We start from the raw sequence: 19,893 nt of genomic DNA on the forward strand, positions 1-19,893 counted from the left end.
TCAGAACATACCTTCAAATAGTATCGAGGAATGCTGAAAATATTTGTGATAGCCTTAAAATATATTTATATTTTTAATTATAACATTTGAAGCTTAAAAAATAATGTAGATCGAACAGATCTAAAAAAACTTGAAAATCGTGAAAATTGACAGTAAAAAAATGTAATACAAGATGCACTATTTAAAAAACTTGTAATCCATTTTTTCTCATGTCGATACTTTTTGATGTTGGATGATCAATTTGAGGACATTTGGGCATCAAAGTAACCTCTTATGGTGAAATTTTTGATGTCGGCTCTAATTTGATTATATAGAGCATAGGCTCAATATAACAAAAAGGTCTTGAATCCCACTCACAAAATCAATAAAATTACTGCCCTAATTGGATGGTGCATCAGTGATTATAAATCAGAGTTTGAAATGGCCTTATCTGAGATCGAGGGCCCAAATTCAAGATCGGTTAAGTTTGGATTAGTAAATATTTTTTTATTTACTGAGCTTGTAGTCACATGAAAAAAGCTTATATAAGCTGTCAACCTTACTGAAGTAAGCTGCAACTCTAAAATACTTTAGAAGAATGTTATGATGTTAGGAAATCTTCGAGTTGATTATGTTGATCTCGTGATGAATATAAGAATATGGGGAAAATTAGAATTTGTAGTCTTAAAAATAATGTACCTTGTAGTAAGCTATATGTACTGTCCATTTCTTTGATTTTTAAGTGTTCAAAGAAGGGACGAGCTATACCATTTTAAAATATTAATAACTAGGGAGAAAAATAGTACGGATGTTACTAACATTTATTTTTAAAATAAAATAGAGATAATTTGTTACAATAAAGATATTATTTTTACTTTTTTTAAGAGTTTAAAATCCTAATTTTTTTGGCAACCATAAAGTTCACTCACGCAGGGATAATCGATGTAAAGGTCTTTGAATGCTTGAAGTGTAATTTTCGATGAGTCATGAGATATGAGGTGAGGTTATACTTCAAACCATTTTCCTTTTTAAATATGGGGAAAATTAAGCCACGTTTATTTTAAGCGTAAATTTTCTTTAGTTTAAACTTTGATATTTTTAAACTTTGATATTTTTTCTTACGATCGTTTTGCCATGGTTTATTTTCAATGGTGAGTCAACAGTACATTATGCAGAACGACGACCTAGAAGATATTTGAAGCTTTTCATGGAATGCAGAAACATGGAATCAAACTCCATCAATTAAAAAACCAGTCTCTCTCTCTCTCTCTTCTCCGCCACTTTTTTCTCAGCGATGTTCTCTCAGATGAGACTTTCATCTTCCCTCTGCAAACATGTCAAGAAATGGACTTCGTTTATGGGGATGAGCAGAGCTTACACCACAGAGGGCTCTCGTCCCACCTTAGTCCACAAGCGCAGTCTCGATATCCTTCACGATCCATGGTTCAACAAGGTGTTAATGCTACTCTCTCTCTCTAAAACTAACTGCTAATCACTCCATCCCTTTCCACTTTTTGTTGAATCTCTTGTTAATTGTCCGCCTTGATCACTAGTTCAACGAGATATTAGCGCTTCTGCTGTTTTTCTCTCTTTATACAGTATTACTCTCTCTCTCTCTTCCACTTTTTTTTTGTTTAAAATTTCTGATAATGATAGCCATTTTGACTAGGGCCTAGAATTATGCATCTCATGATGATGTAAGCACTTGTTGTGATTTAGGGTATCTTCTTTTGAATTATAGCATATTCTTCATGGTCTCTCTGTATACTTCTGGTTATGTGACCGTTATTCTAGTAGTACTTTGCTTAGTGTATTCTTTTACTTAATTTTAATAATGTAGTTTTTCTTGTAGATGCATTGGAACGTTGGCGGTAAGTTTTGGCTCTGTGTTTAAATTTTGCACTTGATTTTTATTACTAATGAGGCTTTTGTTGATGGGATCTTATCCAATTTCTGAGAGTCAGGAAATGGAGTTTGGTTCACTATGTGTTTTTAGTAATGAGAAAGTTCCTTGTGAAAATGTTTGGAGAACTCCTCATCCTAGATTCATTTTTTCATATTCAACATGATCAATTATTTGATTGTTTCATAAGTGCTGTTTTCTGTAAAACACAATTACAAATTTTCTTTTTCTGAATCATTGTTTCTGGTATTTGTGTATTTAGAAAATGAATTTATATCTTAATTAGCGTGTTGTTCATACTGGTCACATTCACACAGTAGAAAGTTGGATGTGTAATAATTGGCATCTGTGGATAATGCAAACTATACCCTAAATGAGAGATGTAATGGTAATTGTCATCATAATATATTTTTTGACACAGGGAACAGCATTCTCCATGACTGAGCGTGATCGCCTTGATCTTCGTGGCCTTCTCCCACCAAATGTTATGAGCAGCCAACAACAAATTGAACGATTCAGTATGTTTGGAATTCTTGTCATTGAACTCCACATTTCAGTCATTTTGTAAATTATAAGATGCTTGTGAATGATGTTTATGTCAATCTTTGTTTTTGCTTAGGCTTGTTTGGGTTGATTCGAGTATGCAAAGGCTCGAGAGAGTCTGATTTGGTTTATTCATTTTTATTCTTTGACAATGTCCAAGTTTGCTTCATGACTGGAAGTATCATCCTCTGTCCCCCCCCCCCCCCCCCCCCCCCCCCTCCCTTCATTTGTGTTACTACTTCTATGGTACGCTATGGTTTCTACTTTCTACCATTGTGATTTCAACACCATCCCCTGTGTGTTTTATACCCAACCTCACACATCATGAGTGAACTGGAATCTCTCTCTCTCTCTCTAAACAATGACTATTGTGATTTCTGAATTATTCCTAGGTTAAGCTCTTCTGCCCATTGAATCCACTCTCTTTCTTTACTAAGGGCCTTGCATAACATCCTTTTAACTGTTCTCCTCTAAGCCTTCCAAGGTATGAAATGCTTTTGTAATCACTCTTCCCAATTCATCTTTCAGCCATTGCGAATGATCGATCTTATCGAGATGCTTTTGATTTATATCCTGAATCACCATCCTCCCTAGTTGCATTGGACAAATATGATTAAACACAAATAAGAAGGAAGCCAGTCAACATATGGAGCTGTCAAGAATGGGATAAGCGTTCAAGAATGGATGACCAATGATGATGATGGCTTAAAATATAATTGATCAGACTTCGAATTTCAAGAAAAGGAGTACTTAATGCTTGAGGAAAGGGGGCCCTAAGGATTACAAAATCTGCTTACTACATTAAATTCAACTGAGGCAGAACTTATCCAAAAGAATGACAAAGGAAAACATAATGCCGATATCAAAGGACTGCTAGTCAAGGGGAACTATACTGAGTTATAGTCTGACTCAAAAAGTTTATATTTGCTCCGAAATGTGATTGCCATCAAATCATTTGGTTGAGTTTTCTAATATATACTTCTTCGAAGGGTCTCAACTGATTAACATTCCAACATCTATCTTGGCAGTGGTTGACTTGAAAAGGCTGGAAGTGAATGCACGAGATGGACCTTCTGACACAATTTCTCTGGCTAAGTGGCGTATTCTCAATAGGTTGCATGACAGGAATGAAACAATGTATTACAAGGTGAGCTCTTGCGTTAGGAGCCTTGGATATCTATTATTTTTATTATTGCATGTTAGTATAGTTTTTCAAGTACCCTTCTCTCTCTCTCTCTCTCATTCCCTCTCTCTGTGGTTGTCTTTCCAAGTTTGTGTACTGAATTTTATTGAATGAATAGACTAGAAGAACATCAAAATGGCTGGCATAGGTGTAAATATTTTGGAGTGAGCTCCCACAGATGTAATATCGTCAATATGCAGTCCACAATGGTTGTGTTGAGGATTTCTACAGTAGTGTTGGGGATTTCCATGGGGTAAATTATATTGGGTCTGTCTTTATCTTGCAGGGATATGTATTTTATCTTTTATATTCTGATTGATGCATAAGAATCTCTTAAATTATTGGCTAATTCTAAGGCAAATCTTAATTGACCTTCTACAGGTTTTGATTGAAAATATTGAGGAGTATGCCCCAATAGTATACACTCCAACTGTTGGGCTTGTATGTCAAAATTATAGTGGCTTATTTAGAAGACCAAGGGGGATGTATTTTAGTGCTGCTGATCGTGGGGAAATGATGTCAATGGTTTATAACTGGCCAGCTGAGCAGGTTTTTGAAACTTCTATTCAATATTATGTTATTGGTGGCTTGGTGTTGCTATAATTATGTGTCAAATACGCCATGATCTTCTCTATTTCTCAAAATGTGGCATATTTCCAGGAAATCTTGTTAGATATTCTCTTTGTATGTGAATTCCTTGCCTGCTTCTCAGCACTGTTCTTCTCTGGTTTTTCCAATATAGACTCCTAGCATTATTTTGTATTAAAGTATTCCAAGGTACTCTTTGTTTCTTTATTCTTGTTTTTTTTCTTCCTGTTCAGTATCTTAATTCGCAAACTGAGTAATTTCGTATCAAGAATTAAAATTCCATAATTAAGTATAGAAAGTTTCCTATGAACATATTAGTGAAGGGGTTAATGCTTAATGAATGTGCTTACATTTATAGTTAGTAATGGATTTTTCATTGCATATTATCTGTACTAGTTATCTTCATGGTTTTTATGCCATTTGTTTTCTCTAAATCGTTCTGCTCTTAAGAGAGACTGCTTTTTTAATTATGAAAAAGAAGAACTGTTTTAATTTGAAATTGATTTGCAGAAAAGTTCCCTGACACAGAATAAACTTTTTTTTCTTTGTTTTTTTATTCTAATGTTGTTTTGTTGAGTTGACCAGGAAGGAAATGCTTTGATAGTAATGCAAGTGTTACTCACTTTTGTTAAGCCTATTGTAGGTTGATATGATCGTGGTAACAGATGGGAGTAGAATTTTGGGTCTTGGAGATCTTGGGGTGCAAGGAATTGGTATCGCAATTGGGAAGTTGGATTTATATGTTGCTGCTGCTGGCATAAATCCCCAAAGGGTATACCATTTTGTGGAAGCTCTTGTGAAGTGGAACAATACCATTCAGTTTTTCTCATTTGCTTCATTACTTGTTATCTTAGGGGAGTTTATTTGTTGCTTAGGAAATGTCTTTTTCAACTTGCATTTCGCATAGGCGTTTAATGTCTTTGAATAAGGGATCCTTTTAAGGGAAATTTATCAAATTACTCATGAGAGATAAACAATTTAACACCTTACCCATATCTTTTGATTTAATTTCAAAATACCCATAAAGAAAACACGTGATCTTGAGTTGGAATAGTTGCACATAGGTAGAATGTTATATAGTTTATATTTTATGGTATTTTGATAAATTTCCCTCTTTTTAATGTGATGTCCCACTTGGTGTCTTGCCTAGTTTTCTCCATTTCATGTATTAGGTGCTACATGGTGTCAGAAGGAAGTGCAAATTTTACACAATCTGATTCAGGAGTGAATTTTTTGATAATGCAAATTTCTCTTTATGCATGAATGCCTCATCAATTGTCAAACTGAAGAAATTTTTCAAATCTATATTTCAAAATGCAGTAGTTGTTTGAAATTACTAGTATACAAAACTAGGGCTTCATTAACATTTACTTCTAGCGGCTCCAAACAACCAAATACAAAAATTTGTTGCAATTGTGTAGTTCATTGAAACTAACCTATCGTTTACATCATTCATTGTATATGATTGAATTTTTATGGTAGGGTTACGTCGTCAATTGAAACATTTAGTGATCGTGTGAAGAATAATAAGTCGTACCAAATGCAATGTATGTAGTGTTCACTATTGAGCCCCTAACTACTGGTGTGCTGTCTACCGTATTGAAATTTCAGTGTTGTCTTCTTTGTATTGAACTCTATTACATCTAATATGTGGTAGGTTCTTCCCGTGATGATTGATGTTGGAACAAACAATGAGAAACTTCTCCACGATCCACTCTGTAAGAAATTGACATCTTCTTTTTCCTGTTTCATGTAATGTGGTTAAATTTCCATGTGAGTGGTATGTTAATGCTTTGCTTAGTTTCTATGTGCACGAAATTTTTAGTTTTAAATTAAATATTCAATTGTTTCATGTCTTGAAATATGAAATTTAATCAAGTTAGTTGTTGCTTGTCTATAGACCTAGGACTGCAAGAACACCGTCTTGATGGTGACGAGTACTTATCTGTTATTGATGAATTTATGGAAGCTGTTTTTACACGGTGGCCACATGCCATTGTACAGGTAAAAATATAACTTTCATACATACACACATATGGATGCATGTGTATAGGTCCACATATACATACATGCTTATCCATGTGTGTCCATCTGCAGATTATGTATGTAAAAATTGTTAAAGGGTATGTGCATACTATATAATTTGCAGTGGCTAGTATAATATTGCACTGCCCATTTTTCAAACTTGAGGTACTAACAAAATTTTGGATTTTTCTCAGTTTGAAGATTTTCAAAGCAAATGGGCATTCAAATTATTGCAACGCTACAGGAATTCTTATCGGATGTTCAATGATGATGTTCAGGTGAGCTGGTATCTTTCAGGAGCATCACCCAAATGCATTTTGACGATGTTATGATACAATGTGTACTTTCATTTCAACCGGATCAAATGTTGTATGTGATTTAATATGCTTCCAATATCTCTAAGGGATAATTCTTCTCAAGAATCTAAAAATTTCTGAAATGTATATAAGAGTAACCAAGTGTCCTAATGATGGAGTAACCAGCTAATTTCTGTTGAAGAAGGAAAAAAACATCACTCTTGGAGGTCAAAATGACTAGCATATGTTCTAAACAATTGGGATAATGGCCATGTCCTGTTACATCTATAAGCCCACTATATGGACATGCTTCTTTGAACAACTCCTCCCATGCTGGAGCATCAATACTTTTAAGCGACAGTTTTTCTCCCACTGATATTCTCTTTTGTCACCACTTAGTTTGTTTAAGGTCTTGTACCCTAGGGAGTTTGTTTTTGGTTTGTTCAATTATGTCCTTTATTGAATTTATAAATATTCAATTAACACTGCATCATTTGCTTTGGTGTAAGTTCGCTGCCTGATTGAAAATTGCGCTTAAATGGGGCAAAATATATATACACAGCAGCCTAAGTGTTGGCTATTATTTTGCCTTGTTTAGGTGATACGTAGATTGGGGCAGGGAGGATTTGTGTTTTTGGTATTTTATTCTTTCTTTTAAGGATTTCTATGTTCCATTGTATACTTGTTATCGTATGTGCATTAAAAATAGGGAAAATATCTTCATATCTCCTATTTTTAGGTTTTATTTCTTGATAGACCCAAGCTTTCAAAAGTTATCTTCTAACCCCCTGGCCACTTTAAACCTATTTTAACCTAAACATATGTGAGAAAGACATGCTCTTTCTAAACCCAAATCCTTTATCTCTCTTCACTTATATACCCCAAACTTCTCTCTTTCTCTCTCTTCTTGCTTCTCTCACTCTCTCTCTCCAAGATTTCTCCAAACACCTCTCTCTCCTCCCGATAACCTCTCACCTCTGTGAAATCCAACCCAATCATTTCTCTCTCTTAACTTATATAACCTAAACTTATCTCTTTCTCTCTCTTCCTATGTCTCTCACACTCTTTAGAAACGTGAAGAGAGAGTGGGAGGACAGAGTGAGTGGAGAGAGATGGGAAAGATGGAGAGAGAGAAGGGGTGTGGGAAGAGAGAGAGAGAAATTTGGGAGGATGGTTTTTAAAAAAGGCATGTCTTTTGATTTGTTTGGCCTAAAAAAAATAGGTTTAAATTAGCTTGGGGTTAGAAGAAATAAAATCTACAATATTTATGCCCCAAGATATCTTTTAAAATCTTGGGTCTATTGCGATATGAAACCTAAAAATAGGTGGTATGGAGATATTTTCCCTTAAAATTAACTTGAAATTGGAATTGTCAGAAACATCTGTTCAATCAAATCCTGTTTTAAAAGTTGTGCCTTCGCCTTGGTGTAAGTTTGTCTCAAGTTTTAAAGTTGGTAAGAAGAGTACAGCATCGCCACCTAAATCTCTTAATGTACCCTGCTTCTACTACAGATGTCAGAATTTGTTTTTTTACATCTTCTCCAAAGGGGGTGCCACATACCCAGCTTTTGACAAAAGGGTATTTACCATCCAGTCTCCAGACTTAATCATAGCAAAGGGAACATGGTACACAATCCTCTCACGAGTTACCTGCCCATAAACTTCTTCATATTGCCTTCTTGGTAATTATTTATACAAGAACCTTCTTAATGCCTTCTGCTGGCCCCCAGCAAATGCTAGCATTTTTTTTGTGAATAGTTTACTTAGACCTTCCTAGTCCAGCCCTCATTTAGTAGTCTGATTTGCTAAAGTACTGATGATTTTGTGTAATTTTTGTTTCTCATGTTCAACTATAACATCAGTGCTATTTTACTTGAAAATTGCTTACTTCAATTTTTCTTGGAGTTTCTTTGTGCCATCAAATTTCAATATTGTATTTATTCAAATTTATTTTGTTTGATGATGTAGTTATCTAGTTTGTGTTCTTGCTTGTAGTTGTTGGGATGATTCCACCTGAAAAGCATATTGACCTCCCTATTTCACAGAGAAAGCATTGTTTGTTTCAAATATACTGGACTGTTCCATACAGCTTTAGTTTTTATATCTTATTAGTGATGTTTCAGGGGACAGCCGGAGTTGCAATTGCAGGTCTTTTAGGAGCTGTAAGAGCACAAGGAAGACCAATGATTGACTTCCCAAAGCAAAAAATTGTTGTTGCTGGTGCTGGGAGGTATTTTAATATCGTTCCTTATTTTGAACTTGGATTTTGAAAGAATTTTGTTGTCAAACACATTAATCTGTTGTTAATTTGGTAATGGAATATTTGCTAATCACAGTCTATCTGATTAAATGCTTTTTGCAAACTTTATACGGAGAAAGACTTTAAGAATGAATTATTCCTGTTCGGGAATTATTACTGCCTCATTAATTCTTTTGGGATCATTTCTAAGAACTGCTATTATCTTAAGTTCAGAATGTCTTTCACTTGCCTCTTGAATTCATGACCGTGTTACTCCTCCTCTGGGAGAGATAAAAAGCTATGTAAATGCACTCCATATGGGGAACAAGACATTTTGTACATTTTCTATATGTGGATGAATGGTCTACCTTCATTTTACAAAGATCAAGTCACATATTGGTAATCACAACCTCAATATAGTGTCGACTACGTAACCCCACTCATAATATTTGTATTCGGTCAAATGGGAACCATGACATGAAGCATGTATTGCATGGCCATACATTTTCGGGCGAATGGGAATAAATTGCAGCAGAAAGTATGAAGAAATAGAATGCTTTCAAAATGTTTGGCCAGTTCTCTATGCATTTGAAACTGGAAAAATGTGATGGTCAGTTGGGTTGTAAATAAGAAGACTGTAGGGTTTGACAGAAAATGTTATTGCACAATTTTTTGGGCTAATGGGAATAAACTGCAGCAACTGGGAGTTAAGAACATACTACAAATAAATAATAAATTTTAGGTTTTCTACAGAAAGTATGAAGAAATATATTGCTTTCAAAATGTTTGGCCAGTTCTCTATGCGTTTGAAACTGGAAAAATGTGATGGTCAGTTGGGTTGTAAATAAGAAGACTGTAGGGTTTGACAGAAAATGTTATTGCACAATTTTTTGGACATCATTCATGAAACCCACATGCATGTGATACATGTGAAAAGATATGAAAATAAATGGTGGCTAGGTTTTTGGAAAATGCCAATATATATGTACAAATAACGATAGATTTTTACTCTAGGAGTGTCTTGAAGGTGATAAAACCTGTTGATGTATCTGTATCCACACATGTGAAACTAGGAATTAACATCTAATGACTATCTATATAGATTTTTTGAGTGGATGGAAGGCCTAAAAAGTATAAAATATAAGCATACAAAAACTATCCTTAACTATTGAGATAAGAATCATATGTACAATTGATGACATCCATGTTGTGCATGATGCCGTGAATATTTCTTGGCCCTTTAATGGGGCTGATTACGGGCTGCTTCCTTGATCATATATAAAGGTCTGAAGAAAGTTGACGAAAATGCATGAGGGGCATAAGTATAAGATCTAGATATTTTTCAACACATTGAAGGAATTTTAAGACTATTCTATCTCAACCATTGATGAATAATGGTTCTGAATGAGTAGCTTGAGGTTGCAAGTAGTTTCTTCTTTACATGCAATAATTTATTCTATCATGGGCTAACAGTATTGTTTTTCACATGTTTTAACAGTGCAGGAATAGGCGTCCTCAATGCTGCTAGGAAGACGATGGCTAGGATGTTAGATGATACAGATATTGCCTTTGAAAGTGCTAGGAGTCAGTTCTGGGTGGTTGATGCAAAGGTGGGTAGAATATGAATCTGTGGCTTTACTTGTGTGGTTGACACAATCTGAATGAATAGATTTGATACTTTGTACTGCTTTGAACATTCTCAGGTTATATAGGAATAAGAGAAAGCAAAATTACTGAAGTTAATCATATTCGATTTTATTGACCTCTAGTTGCTGACTGTTACGCAAAAGAGACAATCCATGACTGATTATCTGACCTCAGAACTATTGCAACAAGTTCTTGCTATTGCAGAACATTTCAATAAGACTGACTTCCACAGTTCTTGCTATTGCAGAACATGTCCACCTTTAAATGTTGCTTCAAAATTTCATGAATAATCACCTAGCCCCATTAGTGATTCATATGATGACACATAAAAGTTTTATGTTGTTGCAGTCCTTGGCTGAATACATTTGCATACTTCGTATGCTGTTTCAATGCATTTTTGATATTGTAGTATTACCTGCTTATTTCACAATTGTTTAGAAGACTGTTATACATAACTCCTGAACATCTCAGTCAGAATACTCCACACCTGTTATAAGGAGATGGACACACATGTCTCTCTGATACAAATGCCAACTCCATAATTGGTCTTTTAGATATTACACGTTATATGTCATTGAGAGGGCAAGGAGGCACATCTTTACTAGCATTGAGTACTTTTCCATGACATTCAAAGGGAAAACAAATTATGCAAAAGTGACTGAGTTTCAGACAAGTGCCGTGTCCTTGGTGTACTTGGTGCGTTGATATACACCAAGAACCACAGATATGCATGTCCAAGTTACCTGGGTCCACACTCATATGACCAATCTCTTTTACTTTTTTGTATTATTGCGTATACCTGGAGTAAATACTTTGTGACTTTGTGCTTAAGTATTATTTCAAAACTTTTTTAAACACTTTGTGATTTGGTATTAATTCAACACTGTTTTGGGTTTCATACTCACCATGACTGTTCTTTCACTTTGAGCATATCAACTGTGGTGTTTCTTTTTACAAGTGGATTCATGCTCGATGTGATTTGTGTGACAACTAATCAGGGACTCATTACTGAGGAGAGAGAAAATATAGATCCTGATGCACTGCCATTTGCTAGAAAGCTCAAGGAAGTGAGCCACCAAGGTTTGAGAGAGGGTGCAAGTATCGCAGAAGTGGTATGTGTTCTCTTTTCCTTCAAATTATCCTTTCTTATATTACATGGTGCAACAATGGCAAATAATGAGAATTCTTGAAGCATCGATGGAAGCATTGGGATCATTGGTAGATATGGTAGAAGTGGAAGAAGTGACATCCCTACCTTTATTCAGTAGGAGAATTTTTTGGAAAAAGAAACCGGAGGAGGGGAGTTCTCTAGCTTTAGGAACCTACTATTGTATTATCATTATGAATTTTGAAAATTTTGTGTCCATTTTGTAGAATAATTACAAAAATATGCCAATTTATTCAAAATTGCTAATATACTTCCAGGATCAGCCAAAGCTTCTGTGTGTTTTATTGTATGAATGTGTGACTTATGAGATTCATTGTTGTGTTTAGGTGCAAAAATGTCACTTGGAAATAATGATGCACTTTGGGAAACATCCTATACTCTAAAAATATGCTTTAGTGAGGGTATCTATACATTTGTTACAAAAATTGTTGATTCCACATGTATTAGGTTTATTTTTCACCTATTAGCTAGATTATAGGACACTTATAAGAGGAGAGCAAGTCAAATTCATCGACCATACATGTTTTCCATGTGGTGTAGCTTCTTCAGTCTGTTTGTTGCAAAGTTATGGCTTTTTTGCTGCATGGAAAATGGCAAAGGTCTAGCTTTTATCGTCCATATGGTTGTTGATTGATCTTTTCTCTTTTGTTGGTGGAATAATACAGAGAGGATTAATTTGTATGATCCAGTTTACAACCTTAAGTCTTGAAACTCAACTTCCAGTTTTCTGTAGCACTTCCTTTTTTGGTTACAAGAAATGCTAGTAAATTAGGGGTCTCAGAAGTTTGGGGTCCTCAATCACCATCCCTCCCATGGAGATGCGAACTTCATTGAGTTTGCATCTCTCATTTTGCTACAGTAAAGCATGATATTCCCTCCCTCTCATCTTTTGCTTCTCATCCAAACCTGCTGCTCTCTCACCTCAACTCACCGAGCCTCCCCCTCTCTAGAGAGCTTAACACCTCAGAGAGAGGGGGAGAGAGGTCCATGTCAGGTTGAAGAGAGAGAAAGGGCTCCATAGATGCTTGAAATTGAGAGAGAGCATAAACGTTTAGAAAGTGAAGGTGAGCTTTCACAACACTTACTGAGACAGAAAGGGCTCCATCACTTCTTGAAGTCGAAGAGTGAGAGAGAGCATAAATTCTTCTCTTTCACACTTGCAAGCACTCACTCAGAGAGTGAGAGAGAGAAAGAGGCGAAAATGGTGTCCACTGTACCAGACACGGTGCTCAAGCTCTTCACAACAGAGACCCTAAAATTAGCAGCAGAGCAATCTCAGTCTGTAGCGTTAATGCTCTGCAACTCTTGAAAACTCTCTCTTTCTTATCTTCTTCAACCACTCCACTATATCAGCCTTAAGGTAAGTGTCTATATCATGGCGTATTTTTATATCTTATTTTTTAAAAAAATTCATTTCAGATAGGGCTTCTGCTTGCTGCTGGCCCATCGATTGTCATCAGACAGCCTTCTCTCTCATAAAAAAACCCAGATTTTTTGTTGTGTTTGGCAATATGAAGAGGAACTTTATTGTTTGGGTGATTATTGGGCCTCTTTGAGCATAAGAGGCTTTCAAAGATATGTTTTGGTTGTGTTTTGAATTGGGCTTTTCTGACGAGAGTGAACAATGGCTGAGAACTATGATGGGATCACATTGGGTTTCTGGGGAAGAATTTTGGTAGAAAAGTTTAATGGTGCGAGGGGGCTTAGACTGTTTTTATCTAATATCAATGTTTGGTTTGGTGTTATTTTTATTTGTCTGGACCTGTGATGGCCCTGAGATCCCCTAGGGAGAAGGATAGTTCATGGAGCAGCAATCAAGCATGTTCTGTCCTTTTCTTATCTCTTTTCTCTGTCTTCTCTTTTTTATCTCTGTTATTTTCATTGGTCTTAAGTGGATTGCTTGCTACTGTGTATTTGCTCTAATAATGTGTTTCCAAAATTGGAATTCTTTCTTCAATGTTTTGTGATAGAAAGAAACAATTCAATTCCATGAATCTTATTTGCTGTTCTTAATCAAAAGTAGGATTCTATGCCGATGGGCAAATGATCATCTAAATTTACCGTGGTAATTTGCAGTAGAGCTATTTATTAATTTTGGAAACCATGAAGTACACTTTGAGAGGCAATGAGGAAGAAAATCTCATCATGCCTCATTCATACACTATATGTGTGCTTCTTGTTTTTTGTGGATTCACACATTACTTCATGTGACATATTTGTTCTGTGCCTCCTAAGAAATCTTTCTATTACTGGTCTATGTAATGTTTTCACTTTTTTAGTTCTTAGTCTTCAACTTCATTGGAGAACTTAACTACTTCCCTTGGGAAATATTACCCATTTTAATACTGGTCCATGGTAAGGTTCCTACATTTTAAAGTACCCTAATGCCCTTTAAGTTGCTGGATGCAATTTATCATGGAGTAGTTGATGGTTCCAGGTTGAAATTGAGCTGTTTTGTGCTGCTAAATATAAGCCTTACTTTCTGGAATGTGTAGGAGAAATGAAATTTCTATTATATGTAGGTACAGTTTGTGTTAACCATGTCTTGATGTTCAGAAAGAGAGTTCACAAATTAAATATAGCAAAACTAGAAGTAATTCTACTCCAAATAACTACTACAAATTTCTTGTTCAGAAGAGAGGTCACTGTTATGGATGGGCTATAAAAAAATTAAATATAGCAAAACTAGAAGTAATTCTACTCCAAATAACTACTACAAATTTATTGTTATCAAAACTGTCCATTTTATTTGACATACCATGGATAACCTATGACTCAAAAATTACATCGAACAAATACTACCCCCTCATCAATGAAAACTTCAATGACTGATTAAAACTGGCCACTTTCCAGATCTCCTCATTTCCAAAGACTCACGAGTTCATCAAACAAAGGCTTCCAAGCTTCCTAGAAATTTCAGATAGGTTATCAAACAAGGGGACCAGTACTTCCAGATATCAACAGATCCTCCTTCCAGGGAACTAGAGCTTTGAGGTTCCAGGGAACCTCCAGTTTCTAGTTACCAAATGTACCCCAAGAGATTTAGGAAGTTCAGATCTCCAGATTTCTAACTATTGCAAGTTATATGCAGTACAACTTATGAAACTCATATTAAATAGATGCATGTGACATAGCAGGAAAAAAAGATGCATCCAGATGGATAACCTTTTATCCATATTTGTTTCATCAGTATCTACTGTGGATGATATAAAAAGGCAGCTTTCTATTATTTAATATGATTAGAATTAATCTGTTGAAATGACTATGAAATATTTTTTCTTTTCTGCAACAAATTCTAATGTGCGACAACATGTTGTTGTTCTTAAGTTTTCTAATTAAATAATTTTCCCCTTTATGGATCAGGTTAGAATAGTTAAACCAGATGTCCTTCTCGGATTATCAGCAGTGGGAGGTCTTTTCTCTGAAGAGGTAAAGGGTGTACTTTGCAAACTTTATTTTCCATGTGAACATTTCTTAGCCTTGTAAGTGTTGTACATCTATCATCTTATTTCTGTACAACTTAGGATACTTGATTTTTTATGCATGGCATGAGATCCAATCCATAAGGGTTATGACCTTTATTCACATAATATCGGTACTCTGCTTTTGATATTGCAATTAAAAATAACAGTGAAAGTGGTCCTCAATTTAAGTAAAACTTGACTCTAGAAAGAAGAATACCATCACACAAAATTTTGAAAACTTCACTATGTAAGCTACATCAAGGTAAAGTATTCAAACTCCTTAAAAAGCATAATGCAGAGCTCATACTTGAATTATCCTCTCTGAAGAGGTAAAGAGTGTACTTTGTAAACCTTAGTTTCTATGTGAACATTTCTTAGCCTTGTATGTCTTGTACATCTATCATCTTATTTCTGTACAACTTAGGACACTTGATGGCATGAGGGCCAATTCTTAAGGGTTCTGACCTTTATTCGCATAATATTGGTATTCTGCTTTTGATATTACAGTTAAAAATAACAGTGAAAGTCGTCCTCAATTTCAGTAAAACTTGACTCTAGAAAGAAGACTACCATCACACAATATTTTGACACGTTCACTATGTAAGCCACATCAAAGTAAAGTATTCAAACTCCTTAAAAGCATAATGCAGAGCTCGTACTTGAATTATCCTCTTCAAAACTCCCACATGAATTCTGCATTCCTTATGACACCTATGGGATATCATTTTTAGTTAATCATTTTAATCAGCTGTATGCTCAACATGTTGTTCTACACAATCTTACTAATACAGTATGTCTTCCTTTAATCATCTAATTGTTTGAATGGTCTAGGCATGTATCGTCTTTCTTTTCATTTTTCAATGAGTAAATTATGTCATATTTTGTAGGTGTTGGAATCCCTTAAGGGTTCAACTTCCACCAGACCGGCTATTTTTGCGATGTCAAATCCCACAAAAAATGGTGAGCAAGTTTAAACTTTTGTTAGTTGAAATTCTAGACACAATCTTTGACTTAATCATTCTTGTTTCCTTGTCATATTTGTGTAATAGCTGAATGCACCCCGGAACAAGCTTTCTCTATCGTGGGTGACCATATTATATTTGCAAGTGGAAGCCCATTCCATGACGTGAATCTTGGTATGTATTGTTTGCAAGGAATTTATGGGATTATTGATGTTGATTGGATGCACATCATGTTATATGCTTGACTTGTAACTTATGTGTCTCTGATGGAAATTTTCTTGGTCTTAGCCTAACTCAAGGACATAGAGAAAATTTATGGTTGACATGATGACATATTTTCTTTACTTACCAATTTGTTGCCACAGTAGGATACATATCTATTACTCAGGCAGATTAAGGAGGCTATTATTTCTTTGTTTTCTTGCTTGAGGCATAAAATTTGAAACTATTAAATATGTGACGCAGGAAACGGTGAGATTGGACACTGTAACCAAGGCAATAACATGTATCTCTTTCCGGGGTGGGTCTGTTTGCTTCTTGTTGTTGCAGAATCATGGCCAGCCTCTCTCTCTTTACTGATTATTTCCTTTGTTTAATACAGGATTGGCCTTGGAACTCTTCTCTCTGGTGCTCGGGTGATTTCAGATGGCATGCTACAAGCTGCAGCAGAATGGTAGTTATTCTCTTTCTGTCTTTGTCTGGTTCAGCTCTAAATTTTCCTGCGCTGACCTTTAAAGGTGGTTTTTACTCTCCCTTAAATCTTTTTCAGCCTAGCTGCATATATGAAGGATGAGGAAGTGCTGAAAGGGATCATATATCCTTCTATATCCAGGTATAAAAACCTCAGCTAGAGAGAGAAATGCTCCACACACACAAACACACATTGAAAAATAATTCATACATCTAGGCGATCAAAATTAAAAAAATAATATGAATTTGCACAAAATTTGGGGGGAAAATTAGGCTGCCATTTTCAGTGAACACAAACCGTCCATTTGATAGATGATGGATCTAGACCATCAAGAACTCAAAATCTTTTTTTTTTTTTTTTCTGAACCTTTTTTTTTTTTTTATTCGTTTTTTGAAGAGAAGACATGCAAAATTCAAGCCTAATAAAATTCCTCTAGGTACGTGTTTTTGGTCAATGGCCTTGTACTGTAGCCTAAACCCATTGGCTTATAGAATCTGATTCTGAATAGGAAAAAGATCCTATAAGCCAACGGGCTTGTGTGTGTTGTGTGTGTGTGTTTGATTTTCAAATGTTTTTATTTGTTCTTTTATGAAAACAGCATACGTGACATAACCAAGGAAGTAGCTGCAGCTGTGTTGAGAGAAGCTGTAGAAGAGGATCTTGCTGAGGGTTACCGTGACACGGATGCTCGGGAGTTGCAACGAATGTCAAAGGTACGTCTCTCTCTCTCTCTCAGGTGCTGTGATGGTTTTATGCTCTCTCACTCATTGAGGTGACATGAAAGTTTTATGCCCTCTCTCACTTTCCCTTGGGGCGACATGAAAGTTCCTTGCTATTAAATTTCAGGATGAAACTGTAAGATATGTGCAAAGCATGATGTGGAATCCGGTCTACCCTACCATGGTATTCAAGAAATCATGAAAAGAAGAGGAATGGCATGCCATTATTCAAATTCTGCTCGTTGTTGGTGGCATCATCCTGCAGATTTTTACGTGTAATCGTGTGTAATCTTGTAATGGTTGACTTTTACATTATTGTAAGGAATGAAATTCTTGATTTTTGTATTATTATCATAAGTGATATAATCATTTCATTAGAATTAGTGCTCTGTTGCTTACCTTTTGTTTGGTATCCTATGGGCCTTAGGATTAATAGAGACATAAATGGTGGTGGTGCCTTAATACGCTTGACATATGCAAAAAGGGCAGTTTGCAAAAATGTAAGTTACATGATGTAACCCATCTTTTGAATCTGAACCTATTATGTTTATTTTATGTTTATTGTGTTTGCGTTGAGTATTTGTTCAACCAGATTGTGTGTGTGTATGAGGTAGTTAGAAAGTTTGTTTGGAGTAAAATCCACTTTCAAAAATCTTTATTTTGATTAGGGCTGGCCATGGGATAGGTGTGGCACAAATTGGCGATAAGATAAGAGAAAGTAGACCTAGGTGGGCTGTCTATATTTATATTATACAAATTATTAGGAGGTGCGAGTTAGTTCAATTGGAAGGTTAAAAAATAGCAAGAGGTAGGCTTAAAACAACATGATTGGAAGTAAAAAAAAAAGATATGGAGACTTATAGCTTCACTAAAGGTATGATTCTTGATAGAGCAGAAAGGTGGACTAAGATATGTGTACCTAACTCTAATTAATTGGAAAAAAACTCTGATGATGATGGTGATGAGGGCTAGAATGGATCAGGTGGTCCAAGTATTAAAAAACTAGGGCTTGGGCAACAAAATGTAGCCCAAGGATGGAGCCAAGGCCGGGCCACCATAACTTGACGGCCGGGTTGGCCGGGGCATGGGCCAGGGCCACAAGAGGACCAAATTTCACACGGTGTTCGTTAGGGGAAACCATGATCACCACAATAAAATGAAAGGATGCAGGTTATCAAACCGATTTGCAAAGAGAGAATCATAGGAGGGAGAAATAAAAAGAGGAATCCAGGGGTTCCTTTAACTTTGTCCAAATGAATAACGAACTAATCTAACTAATTGTTTCGTTGTTTTTCCCATTGTTAGAGAAGCCAATAAGAGTTAAAAATTATAAGGAAGTTTACTTAAAAGCGATGAGGACATTTACCATATCATCACATTCAATTTTTTGGAATTTAAAAGCCTAGTATTTAAGGACATCAAGTCTAAGTTTCTTTTTTATTTATTTTTTTATACATCATGTTTGGACATTCGATGCGGGGTTTTTCATTTTTTAAGTAAAAGGCAGTCCCGACATTAGACATTCTTTTTGTGTCCAAGGTTCCAATCACTCTAAACTAAAAAAAGAGAGTATTTTGGGTTTGTACAGTAGATATCTGAATGAAAAAATGAGTTGGAATATCAAATGTCTAAACCTTTTTTAAACCCAAAGTCGAAGGAAAATTGTTGTATGGGGCAGTGATTTGAACATAATCTTTAAGATGGAAGTACAACAAAAAAAGCTGTGAACATTTTCTAAAATAGAGGGTGTAGAAAAATTCAAAAAAATCATATTGAAATCGATAATTTATTACTTTTTAAAAATGCTTATGATTATTATAACCTTGATTATGAATCTATAATTTTTTTTATCCAAAATCTATATTTTAAATAAGATTTGGATCCAATACAAAAACTTGAAGGATAATTTATTAAAAAACATATATTTTGTAAAAAAGTTGTCTGAACATTTTCGAGTTTCACATTTAAGTCCCACCGGCATAAAGTGTATTGTAATTGATCTCTTGTATATATGTACTCAATATGCTATATATATATACTTCTTACTATTATATACATAATATATATATTTTAAAAATAATTTGAAAATAATAAATAAGGTATTTTGGTCTATGTATTTTTTGTGAATTATTTTTTAAATATTTTTATTAGGTACATCTTGATGAGAAGAACACATGTCTAAATTTCAAGTTATTTGGATTCGTATAAAAAAAAATTAAAATTAAAATACAAAATGAGGTCATGACTGTCAAATTCGCCTCGATTTAATCTGGGCTATTGGGATCATATGTTCTTATGAGCTAGTGGGCTAATTTCAACATTTTCCTATATATATATATATATATCGAGATTGTAATCATTTGTTTTTTATATATGGAGGTCACAATCATTCCTACACATTAAATGTCAAATTAGATGGCTTAGAGTGAGTCAAGAAGTCCGAATTTTTTTTTAAAATTTTATATATAGTTAATGACACTCTTATC

General features: G+C 35.0%; 1 protein-coding gene across 1 annotated transcript; it reads left to right on the forward strand.

The window, feature by feature from the left end:
* Positions 1 to 1,173: 1,173 nt before the first annotated feature.
* On the forward strand, positions 1,174 to 17,983 carry NAD-ME1 (NAD-dependent malic enzyme 1). Its single transcript, XM_006838401.4, has 19 exons — positions 1,174 to 1,432; positions 2,304 to 2,400; positions 3,454 to 3,572; positions 3,990 to 4,157; positions 4,840 to 4,968; positions 5,854 to 5,914; positions 6,097 to 6,200; positions 6,416 to 6,499; positions 8,641 to 8,747; positions 10,255 to 10,366; positions 11,402 to 11,515; positions 14,935 to 15,000; positions 15,923 to 15,995; positions 16,085 to 16,171; positions 16,463 to 16,517; positions 16,599 to 16,670; positions 16,767 to 16,829; positions 17,287 to 17,401; positions 17,535 to 17,983. The coding sequence occupies exons 1-19, from the start codon at positions 1,274 to 1,276 to the stop codon at positions 17,607 to 17,609; spliced, it is 1,860 nt and encodes a 619-aa protein (XP_006838464.1). The 5' UTR covers positions 1,174 to 1,273; the 3' UTR covers positions 17,610 to 17,983.
* The last annotated feature ends 1,910 nt before the right edge of the window (positions 17,984 to 19,893 follow it).

This window comes from Amborella trichopoda, chromosome 3 (genome assembly GCF_054954075.1).
Source record: "Amborella trichopoda isolate Santa Cruz 75 chromosome 3, AtrichopodaSantaCruz75HAP2 v2.0, whole genome shotgun sequence".
Classification (NCBI taxonomy): Eukaryota; Viridiplantae; Streptophyta; class Magnoliopsida; order Amborellales; family Amborellaceae; genus Amborella; species Amborella trichopoda.